General features: G+C 35.8%; 1 protein-coding gene across 2 annotated transcripts in view; it reads right to left on the bottom strand.

Annotated features, from left to right (window-relative positions):
• Nucleotides 1–14,469, bottom strand: part of LOC104601997 (exocyst complex component SEC3A-like) — a 142,229-nt gene extending 127,760 nt beyond the window's left edge. The window contains exons 1-8 of one of the 2 annotated variants that reach the window (XM_088889308.1): nt 13,862–14,469; nt 12,342–12,412; nt 11,519–11,599; nt 11,265–11,323; nt 10,978–11,080; nt 10,155–10,297; nt 7,283–7,400; nt 13–117 (exon numbers count right to left, since the gene is read on the bottom strand). In XM_088889308.1, the coding sequence (XP_088745434.1) occupies nt 13–117; nt 7,283–7,400; nt 10,155–10,297; nt 10,978–11,080; nt 11,265–11,323; nt 11,519–11,599; nt 12,342–12,412; nt 13,862–14,039 (858 nt within the window). In that variant the 5' untranslated portion in view covers nt 14,040–14,469. The remainder of the gene's footprint in view (nt 1–12; nt 118–7,282; nt 7,401–10,154; nt 10,298–10,977; nt 11,081–11,264; nt 11,324–11,518; nt 11,600–12,341; nt 12,413–13,861) is intronic. The other variant, XM_010265526.2, reaches the window with a different exon arrangement.
• Between the last annotated feature and the right edge of the window lie 6,990 nt (nt 14,470–21,459).

Below are 21,459 nucleotides of genomic sequence, written 5' to 3'. Positions count from 1 at the left end.
AGATGGCCATACTGATTCAATGTCCTCTCTCATGTGTCTGAGCTTTACATTAAAAATTCCTAGCCACTCACCAATATCATCCACACAAATTGTTGCTGATTCTAGCCCCTGCAATACCTGCATGATTCAAATGCTGGAGCAGTTAAATATACCAACTAGTGAAGTTACCAAAGGGACTTTCAAAAAATAATAATAATAATAATAGTAATAAGAAAGTCCAAAAAAACAATATCACTATGCATTTCCTACTTTAGAAAGGGCTTAGACCATTTTATGCAAGGAGCAAACAAATCAGTGCCAGCGTTATGAGTCCTACCAGTATTAACAAATACAATGTTTTCTAATAAAACAATGATACTGGAGTCAAACCCTAATGGATGATAAAACAGAGAAAATCATGCTAACATGCAGTGAATGCTTATACTAGTGACGACTAAGTGCACGAAGTTTCGGAAGAGAAAGAACCGGGCACAAAGCTCCTCTTTGGAGATTTCCTTTGGAACCAAAAGGGGCTATGCTGGAAATGGCCACTCCTATCTTTGAGGAAAACCCAGTTGGGACTAATAGAGAAATGGACTCAACTCCAGTGCAAAAACAAAATCAGGGTGTTGAGTTGGGCCGATTTTAAGTTATTGGGCCCAGCCTTTTATTTTTTATTTTTAAGTTGTTAAGCTAGGAAGTTATTGGGCCATAGGCCCATTAGTTTATGTTAGTTTAAGTTGTGACTGTTCAGCTACTTAAAGTAGCCACCCTACTAAGGGTATTCTTGTAATCAAGAGGGGTTGGCGGCCAAATCTATTCAATTCTGGCGACATCCACTCTCTTTTCTTCTCCTCTCTTCTTCTCTACTACTGAAACCTTTCAACTTCTTCTACTTTTCTTCACAAGGCATTCATCTAAAACTGTTGTCAACAATTTCTACTTGGTATTAGAGCAGGCCGAAGGTTTCTTGAGCTGTTCTATCATGCAGCCCTAGATCGGCCAATTGCATGGTGATAATGAGAGACTGATCGAAGACCTCAGGTAAGCCCAGTTTTTGGATTTTTTGGTGGACCTATTTTGCCCTGTAGCTGGTCTAGGGTTTCCCATCAAATTCAGGAAGAACTGGAGAAAGGGGGAGAGTCCTGTTTTTGTAAGACTCTTCAATTTTGACCTAGGAAGTGGTGCCCTGATTTTTTTGGGTTCCTTGGAGTTTTCTGAAGGGGGCGGTTCAAGTCCAATCTCTTTTGGAGGCCTCTAGAGGGAGCGGCTGGTTTTTCTCTCTCTTCTCTCGTTCCACAAAAAGGGAATCTTTTGTAGAAGGACCACCTAGGGTTCTAGAAGGGTGTGTGTGGTGCCTGAAAGGGATTATTTCTTTTTTCTTCATCTCAAAGTGATTTTCTAACCCTTTGTTGGGAATAATGGAGGGTCACGGAGTTGAAAACAAATCGGGAAGTGAAACGGAACAAGGGAGAGGAGGTGTTGAAGACCTTTTCGGGGCTAGGACCATCACTACAGTTAAGTTGGATGGTACAAACTTCTTAGAATGGTCACAATCTGCAAAGATGGCCATTGGTGCTCGTGGGAATTTGGGGTATATCACTGGTGAGGAAGCTTAGAAATATCTGTCCATTGGCTAATTCTTGGAGGTTACCAGAAAAGTTTAGCAAATGTCCAAGGACTTGTAGAGGCTTGGAGAGTGTTTGGTAATCAGGAAGAATTAGAGAAGATCATAAAGGATCAAGGTTCAGGTTTAGACTGAGATTAGAAGTGGTGATCAGATTTTTCTAGGTAAGTTTCCATCTTTCCTTGAGATTGACACCAGTCAGAGATAGATTGGACCTGTCTAGAAGGAGTGGCTGAGAATTTCTCTATTTTCTCATAGTTTTATCTAGGGTTTGCTCTTAACCCTAGAGAATTGCTTCTGTTCTCTCAAAGTTTTCTCTAGGGTTTTCCTTAACCTTACGATTAGACCTGATTGTAACACCTTTTGGGTGATTCCTGAATCAGTTTCAGCATTCCAGATTGTTTTCTAAGTAATTTCTAGACTGGTTTCAGCTTCTAAACATGTTTTTTCTTGGGTGAGAACCTTTTCTGGGGGGATAACCTATTATAGAAATGGCAGGAACTGAGTTTAAGACTCAAGGGGAAGGTGTTTTGGGGGTTGGAAACATGGGAGAAAACAATTTTCAAGTTACTACTGTTAAATTTGATGGTTCTAATTACTTGGAATGGACTCAGTCAGCCATGATGGCGATTGGGGGAAGAGGGAAGCTAGGTTATGTGAATAGAGATGTAAAGAAACCGGACAAGGAAGACCCTTCATATGCCAAATGGGTTCAAGAGAACTATTTGGTCATGACTTGGCTATGTAACTCTATGCAACCTCATATTAGCCGCAATTATTTGTGGGCAAAAACAGCTAAGGAGATTTGGGAAGTGATGAAGGAAACATACTCTCAGCCACTCAATGTTGCTAGAGCCTATGAACTGAAATGTGAAGTAAACAATCTCAAGCAAGGGGAGAAGCCAGTTTCAGTTTATTTCTCCACTCTGAATCTTTATGGTATGAAATTGATTATCTGGAAACTGAGTGGGAAAGTCAGAAGGAAGCAAAACCCTATAGAAAACAGGTTGAGACCAATAGGGTTTTTCAATTCCTAACTGGTCTGAATTCAGAGTATGATATTGTGAGACAACAACTGCTCACAAGGGAGATTATGACCTTATCTCGGGCCTATTCTCTAGTGCACAGTGAGGAAAGTAGGAGAAAGGTTATGTTGCAGTTTCAGCCTATGGAATCAGCCCTAGCAGCCATGAAACCAAAATTTGGGGGTGACAAGTGTAGTGATACAGTGGACAAAACCTGATATATTTACTTGTGGTCCCATAAGTTCAGTTTTTTGTGGTTTATTTTTTGCTTTATGCTTGCTTTCTTGTACTGTTATAGGTAGCAGGGCATTTTTGTCCTTCTACCTAATGTTATGTTAAACACATATAGATAATACTGCTTAGGGCAGCAGAAATAGAATATTCTGCCCATTCCTCTCCTTTTCTTCTTCTATTTTTCTTCTCTTTTCTTCTCTCTTCTCTCTTCTCTCTTCTCTTTCAATTTCTGGGTTATTTTTCAACCTAAAAATTCTGCTAACAGTAGTAACTTCAAGTTGGTATCAGAGCAGGTTTAGTTCTGCTCGTGAATCTCATGTGAGCTCTTCCCAGCTGGCTACATGAGATTATAATAGGGTTGGAGATCTAGTTCTCTTCGTGGCCTAATTCTTGGAGATTGGTGAAGTTCGAAGCCTTGCCCAAGAAACTTCTGTTCTTGGAGATTGCCCAGCAGTCAGGAAGAATCAGAGAAAACTTAATTTTAGGTGAGATTTAGGGTTTAAATCTCAGATTGAAGGTGCTGCCCAAAAGTTTCTGGGTAGTCTTTTTAACTCTCCTGAAGTTTGTAATAGGAGGTAAGGTTTTTGAAATCTCTGTGAGGTGTGACTGCCCTTTTTTTTTTGAAATCTACTGAAGTTTGTAAGGTGTCACCCCAACTGTGTTCCTTTTCTTCTCTGTGTTGAGCTCAGCATGGAGTTCTTAGGGAGTGAACAGAAACCTACTGGAGAAGGTGTTGAAAGGGTTGTTAGTATGACTGATAACAACCCTTTTCAGATTACCACAATCAGGTTTGATGTTTCAAACTATTTGGAGTGGGCTCAATCTGCCATGATGGCCATTGGAGGAAGGGCAAAGTTAGGCTATGTGATTGGAGACACTAAGGAACCAGCCAAAGAAGACCCTTCCTATGCAAAATGGATTCAAGAAAATCATCTTGTGATGACATGGTTGTGCAACTCGATGCAGCCCCATATTAGTAGAAATTACCTTTGGGCAAAGACAGCAAGGATATTTGGGATAATATGAAAGAGACTTACTCACAGCCACTTGATGTGTCTAGAGATTATGAGTTGAAAACTGAAGTGAACAATCTAAAGCAGGGGGAGAAACCTGTATCAATTTATTTCTCTACTCTAAAATCCTTATGGCATGAGATAGATCACCTTGAAACAATTGAGTGGGAGAATAATAAGGATGCAACTTATAATAAGTTGGTCGAGAGAAATAGAGTTTTTGAGTTTCTTGTCTGAATTTTGATTTTGACATTGTTAGACAGCAGCTTCTCACTAGGGAAAATGTTGCCTTGTCTCAAGCCTACTCCCTAGTACATAATGAAGAGAGTAGGAAGAAGGTTATGCTACAAAATTCTCAAATAGAGGTAGCATTAGCAGCTGCAAGACACAAGTATAGTGGTGAGAGGGAGAAAGAGATAAAGAATGAAGGAAAGAAAGGTGTATTTTGTGAGTATCATCTCAACCTACCACTACACCTCCTTCCTCCACATCAGCATTTGCCCACTCAAGTACAAGAGCCACTATTTTTCATGCCTCTACTCTAGGTAAACACTAACCCTACTTGGATCAGATCATACGACAAGCTGTCTTCATTATTCACTTTATACAATTTGTCTTCAGGCGAAGATAGAGTATCCATACATGATGGCTCCCTTGTTCCCATTTCTGGCAAGGGAGACATCAAAGTCTCTGATGCCATTACCTTGTCCTCAGCTTTGCGTTAGCACTAATTTACTTTTAGTCAGTAGTCTTATAAGAAGCTAGAATTGCTCAATAGCCTTCTTTCCTGACCATTGTGTTTTCCATGATCTGGTGACAAGGAAGGTGATTGGGACTAACCATGAGATGAATGGAATCTACCTATTCGAGCACCCACCTGGAAGTGATAAAGGAGTTGCAAAGTCTTTTGTTTCTTAGTCTGTGAGTCGAATTATGCTTTGACATAATTGTTTGGGTCATTTATCTTTTGGGTCTTTAAAAAACTTGTTTCTTGCTTTATTTAAGTCAATTCAAATGTCTTTTTTGAAGTGTGAGAGTTGTGAGCTTGCAAAACATTGTAGATCCTCCTATTTTTTGAGTATTAAAAGAAGCAATACTCCTTTTGAAATTGTGCATACTGATGTGTGGGGGCCATATCGTATTCCTAATATGGGGGGTATAAGTATTTCTTATTGTGTGTGTTGATGATTACTCCTGTTTCTCATGGGTTTATCTCATGCACTCTCGAGATGAGGTTCCCACCTTAACTCATGCTTTTCATCAAATGGTCCTCACTCAATTTGAAGTTTGGTTATGTACAGGCCCACTCGATCACACTATTTTCATTGAGATAAATGGTGCTTCTCTCACCCTTCTTGCAGTGTATGTGGACAACATTGTTGTGACCAAATGAGATTGATTCTCTCAAATAATTGCTTAATAAGGAATTTGAAGTGAAAAACCCTGGTGACCTATGATATTTCTTGGGAATTGAAGTGGCCCGCTCTAGACAAGGTATCTTCATTTCACAGAGGAAATATGTCCTTGATCTCCTTGAGAACACTAGAAACTAGGAGTAACTATAAAGCCTCATCAAATCAATTAAGTAGTTAGATTATTTTGTCTAATGAAAGATATTGCAAGAGTCCCAATCGTACTAGGACTCTTCCAATTTTGGCTCAATTTTTTTCTAATGGTAGAACTTCCATAAGTTTTGACTCTAACTGCTTATCTAAGCCATGTATGCATACATTCTAAGATTCTGGACCTATAGTGCTCAAGGAGACACTGTTGAAGGCATCTTTTAATACAAATAATATTTAATAATTTATAACCCAAATAAGCAAGTTGGCTAGTCTGCTAGCCAAGTCATCAAAACTATAAAAAAAAAGTGTCCTGTATGGGAGTTCTCTCTTTAAGAGGGAGGGACAGGTGTCCTTCACCTAGGAGGAGGTAGTTAAAAAACTACCCCACTCCCTATTTAAGTTCCTTAAGGGTAAGCTAGAAGCCCCTCAGTAGAGAAAATTGTTTAAAGAGAATCTTAAGGAAAGCCAAGATAAAGAGAGAAGAAAAGAGAAGTGCTCAAGGAAAGACAGGGAAGGAAAAGAAGTCTCACTAATACAGGTAGGAGAAGGAAAATCCTCTCTGTGAATACTTCCTATATATGTCTTCTGCTATGTATCCGTTTTTCTCTCTCTTTTGTTTTCACTTTTGAGAAAGGAAATAGAGGGAAATAAACCAACTACCACCAGGTGCCTCTACTTGGTTGACTATGGTCCCTTCTCTTTCAAGACAAAGTGAGGGATTAAACCATCTACAATCTAATCCTCAGGGGCCGATTATGGTTCCCTTCAAATGAAAATGAAGAACAATGGGACAAAAACTGTTTACAATCAAATATTCAATTTGATTGACTATGGTTCCCTTCTTGTACGCAAAAATCCAAAGGATTAAGGCTGTCTACAGTCAGAATTTCATTTGATTGACTACAGCTTATTGTGAAGAAAGGAGTGAGAAGGAAATCTTCCTTGCATCAAAAAGAATGCTGAAAATGGCCCTCAAAATGGTCTTGAAAGAGTATTCAAATAGAGATCTAAATCCCTTTGAATCATCCTTTTAAGTCCCAGGTCTTGAATCAACTCAAATGCTCTGATACCATGTCAACAAGAAGGTTTCAGCAAGAAGAAAGACAAACAGTTTCAGGGTGTCAATAGAATAGTCGACCCCCACCCAAAAAGCCTCTATTAGATTAGCATGATAAGTACAATTATAGAAATGCCCATAAAAGTCTAAAAGAGAAAAAAAAAAAAGAACAAATGCAAAGACTATAGATTACAATAATCCTATACAAAATGGACTATGATAAAATTATACATCAGTCCTAGAATCTCCACGGCTATGTGTACTAATCTCATTTCCCTTTTATCAAAAAAAAAAAAACAAAAAAAAAAAGAAGCGAGGACTGAGTGCATTTAGTGCAGTTTGAGGTTCTAAGAGAGGAAGGTTGAAATGGATATGGTTCGGGGTACCTAGAACATATTTACAAGTAAAAGCATTACAGAATAGATGGCACTGTAATTTCCAATCAGATTCAAGTACCAATTCCTATCCCTTCAGATGATATTAGATTATGGAAATTATGGATTTTCTTTACAATGAATTAAGAGGCTTATATAAGTGTCCAAGAGGAGATAATATGATAAAAATCCAAAACTTTTGCATAAACAAAAGGAGTTAAAAGGGATAGGTTGTATTTGTGGGGAAGGAAAAAGAGGGGCAGCTAGTAGAGCTAGACAAAAAATGGAATTCTCAGCACCATTCTTGTACATAAGATTCCCATTCATTATCTAATAAAATCTATTACTTTACCAATAAAAAAAAAAAAACTCTACATTAAAAGCTTTGATTTTCTATATCAGAATTACCTTATCTACCAAAGGTTCACTTTCCAAAATGGCATGTACATTTGCTGCTTCCAAAGCAAGTAACTCTCTCTTTAACCTTTCAGAAAAAGCCTCTGCTTCCCCAATACCCATGACATATCTGCATATTGTTTCAAGTCCATACTGTAACAAAGAGATAATGTAAAAGAAAAGAAGGGAGAAGAGATGTGTTTGCCAATGAAATATGGGCAAGCAAACAAATAACAGATAATCCAACAGAAGACTTCAACAGATGTGTTTGCTAACTTGTAATGGTTACTAGGGCAAAAGAAAGAAAACAGAGAAGAGAGAAGAGAACGAGTGGGCAGGAAGTGTGTTCTCAACCGGCTCTAAAGTAATATTTATATTAAGGGGCTAATGATACATAAAATGACTGATGTGCCCCTGATTTGTGAAGGAACACTCAGACACAAATAAAAGATCTAATTCGGACCCAATAACTTCAGGCCCACTACAGAAAAAATATCTAAAACATAAATGAAGAAAAAGCCCACAAATAATCACCTATTGCAAAAAAAATGAATCATGTTTGTGAGCTGAAAAGCCCCATGCATTCACCTAGAAACCTTGTCTATGTGGCTCAGCACTTCAGCTACAGGTACTATTTGTCTTGGTTTTATTTTTTAATGCATAACCTCATTTTAAACAAGAAAAATAAAAAATAGTTTCAAATTGATTCATGATTTTTAGAATTAATATCTAATGGTATTTGTATAACTATTTCCTTTAATTTGAGTCATGTGACTGTCATGTGAGTCACTTAAGTTGTGATATTTTGGTCAGATTGGGTGTTAGGGCACCACTTTGTTCGAAGGCAACTATATAAATCCCTTTTCTTGTTTGTATAAGGATCTTTTTGCTGTTTTCAAACCCAAAAGGCATATACTATCCATTAAAGTGGTGATTTCAGCGCTTCTGGGGAAGTGGTTGTGGAGGTTCCCATTGGAGCATGAGAAACTATGGGCTAGAATAGTGGCAAGCATACATGGGCTGGAGCAAAATGGATGGGATGCTGGAATCAGAGCCAGGACCACAAGCGCTTCACCTTGGAAAGCCATTCATGATTTGTTGCCAGTCTTCTCCCCTCTTATCAGGTACGATTTGAATTCAAGTAACTCCGTAAAATTTTGGGAACAAACTTGGGTGGGGAATGCCCCCCTAAAGGACCATTTTCCCTCTTTGTATGCCCTATCTGATTTTAAAAATGAGCCAATTTCTTCTTTCATTACTTGGTGGAGGCTGATGATGAAGAAAACGAATTGGGGGAACCTGAATATGACCACTATGATGATGATGATGATGAGGTTGTGTTTTGGTGGGTCTTGGGTGTTATTTTTGGGGGTGATATCTTGTCATTTGTTTGTTTATCTCTGTTCTTTTTAATAAAAGTTTTATTTTTATTTATTACCAAAAAAACCATGTCACAAGTTGGGCATGATTGATTTATACATCCCAACTTGAGGGGAGTGTTGTGATTTTCTTTTAGATTGTTTCATAGGGGCACTATTGTACTTTTACTTTTATTAAGCTATCATTTTATTATAAATAGATTGTTGGGTGTCGTCAGCCCTGCTTATTGGCCTCTCTAAACATTCTCTTTTCTTTTTCTTGTCTTCCTCTTCTCTTCTCTTTTCTATATTATTTCTTTTCAATAATGTGCAAATGCTAGTGGCCAAGCTAATGGGTCTAGAATCCTTTGACTGAATGGCATCCATCTTAGGAATTAACACTAGGAAAGTAGCATTAAAACCAAGGCTAATAAAATGCCTATCAGTGAATTCATTGAACAATCCTGATAGAAAGCCATAGTAAATCTATATAGCCCCAAGGCTTTATATCTATCCATTGAGAATATAGCTTTACTAATTTACTCCAAGTCAAAATTACTCTCTAAAAATCTAGTTACTTGTCCATTTAGCACTAGCCACTCCAACCCTTCCACACTAAACCTAACCCCATCCTATCTTTTATAAGAAAATTTGAAGTGATCCACAAAAGTCTTAGCAATTAGATCCTGATCTGAGATCACCTCCAATTTTTCCACAAAATTCTTCCTCCCACCATTTTTGATTGCATGAAAACATTTGGCATTACCATTCCCCTTCTTGATCCACTTGTGCCTCGATTTTTGCCTCCAATAAGTCTCTTCCTTACTGATGGAAAGGCCCTCGACACCAAACCTTCCCAAGGTTCCTCCCACTCAAGGTTAAATAAGAAACTATATAGCTTCAATCAAGTAGGGGAGGCTTGTAGTCATAGAACTCAAATGTTTTGTGGACATTTATAAAAGAATCCAAGGAATTTTACAGGTCAAATGCAAATCCTAGCCTATATCTTTGGGGGCTTAGCACTTATTGTACATACTCATTCTTTTAATCATTATTGTTAGAGCTGGCAAAGGGATATTTTAGTCATTATAGGTTGGTTTATTAAAAGGTGTTTTGTCTTTTTTATTTCAGTTTATGTAGGGCGTCTGTTGAGGATTTTTTACAGTTTTATTAGTTGTTTTTATTTATTATTTGTTTAGTTAGGGAGTGGGGACCACAGCATACTTGTTGGGACCCTTTGGAGTAGTGTTTTTGAGTTTTCTATTGAGTTTATTGTACCAGCCGCCCTATAAGGACATATCAGAAGCAAATGAAACTTTAAACATGCACTAGTCTAGATAACAAATGACCACATGACAACTAGAATATACTATAAATAACTGATCACACCCACTGCAACCTTTTTTTCTTTTTTAGATAATTTACCCACTGCTACTTTTTTTCTTATTTTCTTCAAAAGGATGAACAGACAGCAGACAGGGGAAGGGGAAATAGAAGTCCTAACTAATAAATATTTTGATACTTACGTGCCAAGAAGGGCCTCTATGTCTTCTTCTTCAGCTTGTGATACAAGTTCTCGTTCAACAGTTACTTTCAAGTCTTCTGTTACAAGGGATGCAACAGGCCCATCTTGAGGATATGCCTGAGTAGTGACAGAAGATGTATTTTCCTATACAAGATTGGTGAAAACCAACAATTCAGAGATAATTTCTTACACAAGAAACACAATAGAAAGAGTCCATTGCAAACTACATAAACCTAAAACCAGTAGTGTCAAGAGAAAGAGAGAGAGAGAGAGAGAGGATAATTCTACTTTCTAGTTGTTCTAGATGAGATAATTAAGCATCCAATCAAGCAAAAGCAAAACCACGACTTGGCCCTTATAAATCAATGAAAAATAACTTGTTAGACTCTAATCTCAAAATGTGATATTTATAAGAGAATCAACATGTGAGTACCTGGAGCAGAAAACAAAATTTAAGGGTAGCATCATCTAATGAGCAGCCAGGGTTTCCACCGTATGGGAGACAAACTTTTTATGGGAGATAAACTTTTTATCTTCCAAATGGGTCAGAGGTGAATGTATTCTTGTAAATTTCTCTTTTAAAAAATAAAAGGTTTTGTTACTGATCAAAAAAGTCAGAAAGATACAATTCAATTTTACAGTGAGAAATTTTCAAGCATATTGTGAGCAATAAAAGATATTCTCTGACATATAACTTAAAGCTAAAATCAAACATTAAATCCTATTTTGCAGCCTCTCTGAAGGTACATAAAAAAATTTAGTTCTTAAATGAGATAAATCCATGAAATGATAGTAGGAAAAAAAATAAGAATTATTATTTGCACCTTAGCCCAAAGAGCCATCTCAACGATATCAATGCCAACAACTTTGGGAAGGCGGCCCAATATCTCTTTACACATGTTTAAGATGAAAAACAGAAGGCGGTTCCTACAAGCAAAAAACATAATAAACAAAATATTGTTGATTAAACAAAGCAAACAAGAACTATCCATAAAAATTTGATTGATTAATATAGACCTCTGCCTTTGCATGCAGAACATGGTATTATCTTAGCAACAAATCAAACTGGATATTGGGCTTGGAATATATATATATATATATATATATGCACCTGTCATCAATGTTGCGCATTGTCCATTGGGGTGGTGAAGAGCTTCGGTTATCAAATCCCTGTATGATGTTCGTGAATGAAAAGGACAATAAAAATATCAAACAAAATTGAAACTTCTAAATGCAACAAAGAACCTCTTTTCATTGTTAAACTATTCTAAATCCAGCTGGTCAGTGAAATAACATAATGTTTAAACTGCCAATGGGAACTTCAAATGTAAAGAAAGTATAAATTCAGAGAAAATAGGTCATTACCAATGTAAATGTACATCCACTGGGATCATTTGAAATAACCTCCACCTTTGAAAGATGCTTTAGCTTGTACACTTTCGCAGGCTACAAGTGCAACAAAATATTTTCATCACTTCAGACACAAACTTTGAGCAAAGAAACCTTAAGGAAGAGGAATGTAACTTAAATGGCATTGTTTTTTCACATATTGCCCACTGTTTTTCATTGCTGAGGACCTTTCTTTTTGGTTACTTTATAAGTATTAAGAACTCTTTCCAATCTATTGATTTTTTAGAGAACTATTTTGGGTAATTACATTAACATTTGGGGTTAAAGGATAACAAATGAGTCCAAATATGTGATGCATTGGACTGGACTATGTCCTACAGTCTTCTTTTTGTTTTCCTAACAAAAGTCCTTTCTTTATCAGCAACAAAAACTTACTGGTTTACTACTTAATCATGAAAGAATAGGTGTATGTATTACATATAACAATATACATAAGATGTGCCAAAACTCCCCATTGTGGTAGACTAGGCCCACCTATCTACCCCAATATGGACTATGCCCTACTTCTTTACAAACCCTAATAAATTTTATTTCAAAACCCCAAACTTTGCTCTAGGTGGAAGGGCAGTTTTAATAATGGTTCCAGCACAGCATCCCCTAAAACCAAAGCAGCACTAACAAATGTAGCCATTAGCAATCAAAAAGAAACTGTCATAGCCATTGCATCCCATTTTACTGAAAAGGCTGGATGAAGATACATGAAGGGTGATTATAATAATAGAAGATCTCCGATTGACTGAATATTTTCTTTTCATAAGAAAGACATGATGACAATTACCTCAAGAACTCCTCCGTTGGAGTATTTGAAGACACGAAGAAGAGCTTTTGTCCTTTGACCCTTTAATTTTGCTGCATAAACAAATGGTAATTGCAGTTCATGCCATAGAAAACAAAACCTAGTAGTTTTTGCTAATAAAAATCAATCAATTAAAAAATTTTCTTCTATTTCACCAGAATTAATGAGTTATAAAAATTAGAACTCATAACATAAAAGTCTTACTTTTTGTATATATCAAATCATATGCATTAAACTTGCCCATACTATGTCACCTAGCAGAAGGTAGCATCCACCAGAGTGTTTGGAAATATACAATTATCATCTATTGGACCACACCAAAAAAAAAAAAAAACTTGCCCATACTATGTCACCTAGCAGATGGTAGTATCCACCAGAGAGTTTAGAAATATACAATTATCACCTATTGGACCAAAATGAATTAATGGCCTGGAGAAACTGCCATAAGAATGCAGAAGGTCAAACTTGGAGATACCCTATGTTTTAGCTCCTTGATATTAGGGATATTAGATATAAAGATTAAAGAACCATGAATGCAACTTGAGATGAGATACTCTTGGTGATAAAGAGTGACCATTGCTTCCACACAGACTCCCTTATTGTGATAACTTGCTAACTTCAGCAATCAGTCTAGTTAAGTTTTGTACTAATCCAGCATTTATCTCACCAGTAAATGTTCCTGATATATTTAAGAATTTATAGATTACATTACGCAGCAACCATATGCAAACTCCTGATTTATTTAAGAATTTATAGATTACACTATGCAGTAACCATATGCATACCTCCACTCACATCCTGAAATCTCCAAACCAGTACATTTTTATATGCGAACAAGCTTCAATGCAAAATTAGATTGGACTCTCCAAGTTTAAAGGGTACGAGGTAATTATCCATTTATCCTCACTTCTTATTAAAGCCTTCAGGTGCAAAACTGAACCAAACTGACGCAAGTGGATTCATTCCCAAGACATTGCCAGGCTCATAGTAGAGAAATTTTCCCATTAGTCTTAGAATTCTAACTTTGAATTATCTGACACCTGGTGTCAGGAAGCCTTTTATCTCTGACCTGTTGGAAATGAATTTCCACCAGTTTGTCCATAATTCCGTGTGCATGCTTCCATGCAACTAAAACTTAATAACCGATTCAAACAACCAGACTTGAGTCAAGAAAGAGTATAACTAGATCAACTCTAATCCTATAAGTTGAACTGAAACAATAAAATAAAATGTTGACTAAATATTGCTGGCTTCATATAAACACAAGGAAACACCACTTCCCGGAGCAGAAAAGGGATTGAGCATTGACAGTTATCCAAACAACTAAATTCACGCTTGAATACATATGATCTGTGAAACCGAGAAGTCCGAGTATTGCCAGAAAGAAATACTAACAGAAATACATAATTACGTACGTAAACGCAATAAAAATTCGCTTCCAGATCGTCAAAATGATCAATCCGGAAATGGATTTCAAAGAAATCAGAGAGGAAACTACGTACTCGTGACAGCAAGAACCCTTGGTTTGGCCATGCTTTTTAATTTTCCACCTTTACCCTTCGCCCCACGGCTCTTTGCAACGCGGATTGACATGGCGACCTTATGTTTCGTACCAATGCTCTCCAGAGCGGCTTCACAGGCTCGCCTGAGCTCCGCGTCGTCAGCGCTCGATTTCGCCATTGTTGTTATTGAATTCAAGATCGTGAAAGAAAGCAAAAGAGACGTAGGTTTTCTGGTCGAACAAATGGTCTCGGGTAGGAGAAGCGTTCAGTGGTGCCAGAGGATATGGACTCGTAATTACCGACAAAATGCCTCCAAGTTCACGGTTATAAGATTGAAAAAGTTCAGGGAGCTGATGCGAAACACTGGGAAAAATGACCAGGAATGTAAATAGTTTATATGAACGATCACAAATTCCCATACAACTGAGGGGGTGCTCAGTTGGTACGTTAGCTTCGGAAGAGACGCGGATTCGATTCCCGCAACAATCGAATATGTCGAGGGGTTATTACTTATCAGCGGAGTTCGCGTTCTGTGCACCGGTGGGTTCACTGGACGTGTGAACCCACCAACCACAATCGACCACGCGTACAGGATCGAGATTCATAACGTTAACGGGCTTTGCACCGTTAACATGGTATAACCCGTTCAACCGGCCACAAAAAGACAAAAATATTCGATTGTCTGAAAATTTCTCTCCACCGAACGGTTCAGCGGTGAACGGTTCGCTGACCAAAATCAATGGTTTTTGGGAAAACGGACCTGACCGGCTCTCGGTTTTCCGGTCCGACCGTCCGGTCTGGTCCGATTTTGAAAACCATGCAGGCGACCATACAACAACAGTGGATAGTGACCCAAACTAGTGGCCATCGGTGGCGAGAACTCCGATTATACGTTTTTTGGCCTCCTCTACCTCTTTTTCTTACTCTTCTCCTTACAAGGGCTTCCTGTTTTCTCTTTTCAACAGATTGAAGCCTTGCATCGACGGGTTTCTTCAGGCGAACGAAGGTGGGTCAACACCAGCAAGCTTCTTGTTGTGGCTGATTGCAGCAGCCGATCTGAACTTGGCGCGGCCATCGGCGATTAAGAACTTCGGCAATACAATTTTTGGCTTCCTCTTTCTCCTCCTCCTCCTCCTCCTCCTCATCTTCTTCTTCTTCTTCTTCTTACAAGGGCTTCCTGTAGTAGGGGTGGCCATGAGCTGAGATTTCCACGAGTTATTCGAGTTCAGCTCATGAAAAGCTCAATTCGATTAGATTTGAACTGAGATTTGAGCCAAACTTGTGCCCAATAAAGCCCAACACATAAAGGCTTGCATGCCTAATTGATATATATATATATATATATATATATATATATATATATATATATATATAATAAATATGAAAATATCATGCATATAAAAAATAATAGATATAATACAAAATGTTATATATAATAATTAATTTTTATAATTCTTAATTTTTTATATGTCAAATAAAAAAATACTTCTTTTATATGTTTAATTTTTTGTTTTTATAAAACATTTGACTCATAGTCAAGCTTGAGCTTAACCGAGCTCGAACTTGTGAGCTTTTGACTAAAGTCGAATTTAAGCTCATCTCTAGCTCGAATCAAGGTCAAGCCTTAGAATTTATTGGTTAGACTAGCTCGAATAGTTAGATATCCAGTTCGTTTTGGCTCAAATCCACCCTAACTCCAAATGTGGGAGCTTAGAGTAATCTTACCCATAAGGATGGAATTTCATGGGCCTCAATCATTACTGGTTTTGTAGGACACGGTTGATTATGATATTATTATTTTGATTAATGAAAAAATGAATGAGAATGAAATTAACAAGTTGTAACCAAATGGATTAAAATTTACTCTCATTGTGGATACAAAAAGAATTCACCTTTTAAGAAAAAAAGCATTTGATTTGTAGCAAATAATTTTTTATTTTACCCATTTTTACTAATTTTTTCCAGCTTGGAATAGAATTTCATCTTGGAAATGAAAAAAATGAGAGTTGAATAATGTTTCCGAATAATGAATGGGGGTTTGATTGCAATTGCGAAGACTAGACCACGAATGATGAATGTGTGAATTGCACACCAAGATCGATCGGTGGTTCCACCTTTGATACCTCTGATCGGAGACAAGCCAGAAAGAGAGAGAGATTGTGATAAAGAAACAAAACATAACAGATCTAGATGCTGTAAAGACGATAAACAGGAAGTTTTCTACAAAATGGACTGCTTGTTTTTTTGGCTAGGTTTTTGGTCACCGGCCAAAACAATCAAATGGGTCATGCTGGTTGCACAAAAGCATGTCTTGCAAGACCAGTTTTATATATGCGGGTGAAGAAGATTGGCTAATCGGGTATTAGGTGGCCCGATTTTGAACAACCCATATTGCATATGGGTGTCATATGACATCAGCCCCTTCAATATATGGGATACCAATTATTAATTTATATTCACTTCAATAAAATCAGATTGTTAAGTAAATTATTAATTAATTATCCGATATTAATTACAATTGAAATATAAAGACACTAATTACCTGTTATACCCTAATTATGTGTGTCCCAATTGTAATAATTTAAACAATTAATTATATTTGTATATAAGTAGATTATTAAATCATATTAATAATTAATCTGTTATTAACTATAATTAATTCAATTCTAATTAACTTGGGTGAAATATTTGAATTAATTATTGACTCATTTTATATCTAGATGAATTATTTATCTATTTAACTTAAATGGATCTTAATTAATTTACAAATCTACATGGATGTATAAATAATAGACCAACTAGACATAACCTACAAAACAATACTTCGACTTGGATAGTGATGGCTGTTTTCCCCATCCCCGCTGGGTATCTACCTAGCTTCCTTGACCTGATTGGGTTGAATATGGAGACTATTCTGGCAAGGATAGGGATGAGGACGATGGGGATTAATTCAGATATTTGATCAGGGATGAGGGTAGGGATGGAGAGTGAAGTCCCCACCCTGACCCTACCTCGACTGTAATATATTAAATATTTTTTAAATCAATGCTATTTATATTTTAAATTTTAAATATATATATATTAAATATTTTAAAATATTATTTTTATATGTTTTATTAAATAGATTTATATTCATTTGAACTCAAATAAATGTTATTTAAGTGTTAAACCAATTTAGATTAATATTTTTTCTTTTCTTAAATAATTTTTCCCAAATAAAATTTTAATTAAAAATAAAAAAGAATTCGAGGAATTGGGTCCCTGATGGGGAACTTGTCTCCACATAGGGGTTCAGGAATAGGGGTCCATTTTTCTCCCTGATGAGGATTAGGGTCGAGGATGGGTAGTTACTTAGAAACTGGGGTTGAGGATGGGGTGTATGGTCCCCGCCTTGAACATGACCCATTGCCATTCCTAGACTTGAACCAATCTGGCCCAATTGAGAATATTATATAGCTACTTCTATTGCAATTTCTATTTAACAAAGCCTGTGCATCACATAAATCATAACTAGTAATTAAGTATTTAGAATATTACACACACTCATTACATTTTTTTCTTAACCCCTATTTTTCATCTCCAACAAGAAAAGAGAAAACTCTTCTTTCTACTAAACCATACATATAAAAGAACCTTTTTATATATAAAACCCACCTTAACAAGAACCATAACAACCATTAACCTAAAAAGGGTTTCTTTTTTAGTTCAGTCCACCCCTAAGGTGGAGCTAGGATTTCTAAGAGTGGACTGAATACTGCCCGTTGATTGATGCTGAATTCATGGACAGGTTGTGGTTTATAGGAGGGTTACTAGTAGACTAGGAGGGAGCTGCAATTCAGATTTCTGAGGTGAAGTGCAGCCCACTTATCAAGTGGATGTGGGATATATATATATATATATACATTTATAATTGACATTTATCCACCACCAACTTTGGGGGGGGGGGGTGATAGTGGTGTGTTTCACCAAATACTTAAAAATAAAAAACTCTGGCTTGTGAAAGTCTCTTTCATTGTGAAAACCTATAAGAATGTAAAAAGCATGAATCAAACGCTGGTTCTTTTATTCAAATAGAATCCAACAGAAAGGCTTTTTGGTCCAACTCCCATATTATAGAAAAAGTGGATTATTTCATTACAAAATAAACCTAATTCAGCATCTTAAATCAAGTAAAAATCCCAACCTAAAATACTAAGACTTTAAATCTTTGTTAACTAAACTTCATAACTGTTTTAGGGGTTGTTTAACCCAAGGATTTTAAAACCGAACTGGACAACAAACCATTCAGGGTCCAATTCCTGGGTCGAATGGTCCCACCTTTCAAACTGAATGAACAACCCATTCTGACAAAAAAATAAAATAAAGGTCAAAAAACCGTTAATTAATTTGAACAGTTTAACCACCAAAGCCAGCAATTTACTAACCAAATTAATGATTTTTGGCCAAAAGACGATTCTAGAATAAAACGGATGACCGATTTACGATTTTTCCAATCAAATTGTCTGGTCTGGTCTGATTTTGAAAACCATGATTTAACCAATAATGTCTTCCACATCTACAATCAAGTGAAAATCCCCTTTCGGAATGGACCAAGCATTGCCACATTCTTTTACTCTTATTTACCCGTTCAAAGGTTTCCGCACCCACCTTCTGAATCCCGAACAAGGAATAGATCCTCACATACAGCTTTCACACCAACTTCATAGCACTTTTAGAAGTATATTGGAAATATTTTCTATACTTATATATGTTATTCATGAAAAGATGTTTCCGATGCAGAGTTACAGTGTGTGGTCGACTTAATCAGGTTTCCACCATTGTACACCCATACCAACAAGTAACCAATGGGGTGTACGACTGTCCACAGATGGCCTCCCTGTGGATAATAAATATGAGTTATGACATTGTTTACAAGGCCATTTTCCCATTGGATCTTGAGAGGGAAGCCCATCAGGAAATATTGATTTCTCATAGCTTCTTCTCAGCCGTCCTTTCCGCCTGGAAAATTTTGGCTGCTGGGAACGTTCTTGTGTATGCTACAATCCCATTGGTGTTGGGTAAAATAAGTAATTTTACTCAACCTCTGTATATTAAAATGGAGCCAAGATAGTAGTTTTCTTCTTTCTGGTTTATTTTCAAAGGTAATTGTCTTGTTTCTTGGTTTCTTTTCAAATGCATTTATCTTTTTTCTGTTTTTTTTTATTTTGTTAATTTTAAAATTAAATAAAATAATTCAAGTGATGAATCACCCTTAAGACTTTTAATATTCTTCATTAACTTACCATTAAATCTCTCTCTCTCTCTCCTCTTTCCCATTAGCTCTTTTAATTAGTGCTTTTGAACCATCATTACCCTAGACAATTGGACCGTTCAGTTTGGAAATCGGTTCTGTTTCACCCTCAACCCATTCTTGGGCCCAAAACTGTTGACTTGGTTAGAGAACTATTGACCCGAGTGGTCGAACCATCAACCCAGACAATGCTTTGCATTTTCATAAGATATAGAGACAACAAGAAAGAAAGAGAGAGAGAGAGAGAGAGAATAGAAAACAAGTTCTAGAAATGAGTTCTCATCTGACCGAATGGTTACCACTGTGTTGTCTATTGTCGCCGCTGTTGCTGTTGTCGTCGCCGGTGAATGTTGGATGCTCCTCCTCCTCATCCCCCTTCTTCCCTCCTTCCCTCATGTTTTCCTTCTTTCCTTCCTTTTTCCTTTATCTCCTTTCTTTCTTTCTTTCTTTCTTTCTTTCTTTCTTTCTTTTATCTTCTTTCTCACCCAACAACCATCTATTTTTTCTTATAAAAGGCCAAGAGTAATAATATTAATTTCCCTAATACTCCAAACCGCCTGAACCATTCGACCCGGATGGTCGAACCGTTGACCTAGAAACAGGTGGCCATAGCGGTTCCATTTCCGGGTTGGTTTTTAAAACCTTGCTTTTAATAACCCCTCCTCATTAATTATTTCATTAACTCTCACCGTTAATAACCCATGCTAATAATTTTCTCTCATCTCCATTACTCCATTAAATTTCATAAAATTCATTAATTTTTCAATATCTATATCCATTTCAATTTAACTATAATTTTTTATATACTAGAAATTATATTTGTATTAAACTTTAATTATTAGTAAAGATTAATTATATTGAAATTGAGATATTCAATGATCTATTGGGCTACATAATCTACTTCCATTTATAATTATAATCCATTTACATTCTATTTGAAAATAATAAAAATTAGTTATTAACCATAATAAAGATAATTGAGTAATTACTTAAATAAAATAAAAATAAATATTCATTATTTTTATTAATAAAATTATTTTTATTAATATAATAAAAAATATTTAATTAATAAAAGGAATAAGATAAGTTAAAAACTAATAGCAATTTAAAATTAATATAAAACTAATACAAAATTATCTAACAATTATTTGTTTTATAATTCAATTTTACTAATGCAAAACCAACTTAAGTTCCACTGAAAAATAAAAACTTTATATAGTTAATTGAATTTCATAAGGAATTTAAATTTAATAAAAACTTAATATACTTAACTAAATTAATTTTTTTACTAATTTCAAAAATTAATAAAAATATTAATATTAAATATATTTTGATTATTTTTAAATCAATTTAAATTCCATTTAAAAATAAGGAAAATTATAAAAGCCTCCTTGGGTTTTCTAACAATCCTATGAAACTCTTCAATGTTTTGACCTTAAGAAAAACTCCCCTATTATTTTGAAAAAAGGTGCAAATACCTTCATTTTGTTAGTATTCCAAATAAAAAATGTTGATGTAATGCATTAATTTTACTTCACTTCAGCATTAACAATGATAAGGGTATTTCGGTCCAAGAAGGGTAAGGAGAATTATTCTTTGAAAGTTGTGTGGCAAAATAAATTAGTGGATGGTAAAGTTGAAACCTTAAATTGTGTATGATAATGCATTAACAATGATAAGGGTATTTCGGTCACTTCAGTGTCTTTGTTACTAAAATGCCAAGGGAAAGGAGGTATTTGCACTTTTTTCTCAAAACTATAGGGGAGGAGGCCTTTGTTAGGGTCGAAACACAAAGATGGTTTATAGAATTTTCATAAGAGATTTTTTTTATAATTTACCTAAAAATAATACAAAAATAACAATAAATTAATAAAAATTAATAAAATTTTATTTTTTAAAAACTTAATAAAAATTAGCATTAAGATACAAAAAAATACAAATTTATCTAGAGAATAGGAAATTGGCCACTCTCATTAAAGCACAACTTAGATTGTGATTGGCTAAACTAGACTATCGACACAAATTTTGTGTATTTGATTAGCACAAAATATGGAGACAAATTACAAAAATAAATTTGTAATAAAGAAAAATAAACAAGGGAATAAAATCTCTTTGATTTATGCTCGATGACGTGAGCAACCTCTGATTAACGGTCGAATTTGGTGAAGACAAGAGCTGTTGGCGTGTTTCTCATACATTTTGAAATGTTGATGTAGATTTCCTTGATTTTGATGATTTGGGAGATTTGATATAGATTTCTTCACTTCGGACTTCACACTTGATCGGCTGTGAATGATGCTTCTCTAAG

The sequence above is a fragment of the Nelumbo nucifera genome, chromosome 6 (assembly GCF_055504915.1).
Source record: "Nelumbo nucifera cultivar China Antique chromosome 6, China Antique-T2T, whole genome shotgun sequence".
Classification (NCBI taxonomy): domain Eukaryota; kingdom Viridiplantae; phylum Streptophyta; class Magnoliopsida; order Proteales; family Nelumbonaceae; genus Nelumbo; species Nelumbo nucifera.
Note: the sequence above shows the minus strand (reverse complement) of the source record. Positions and strands in the feature narration are given on the sequence as shown.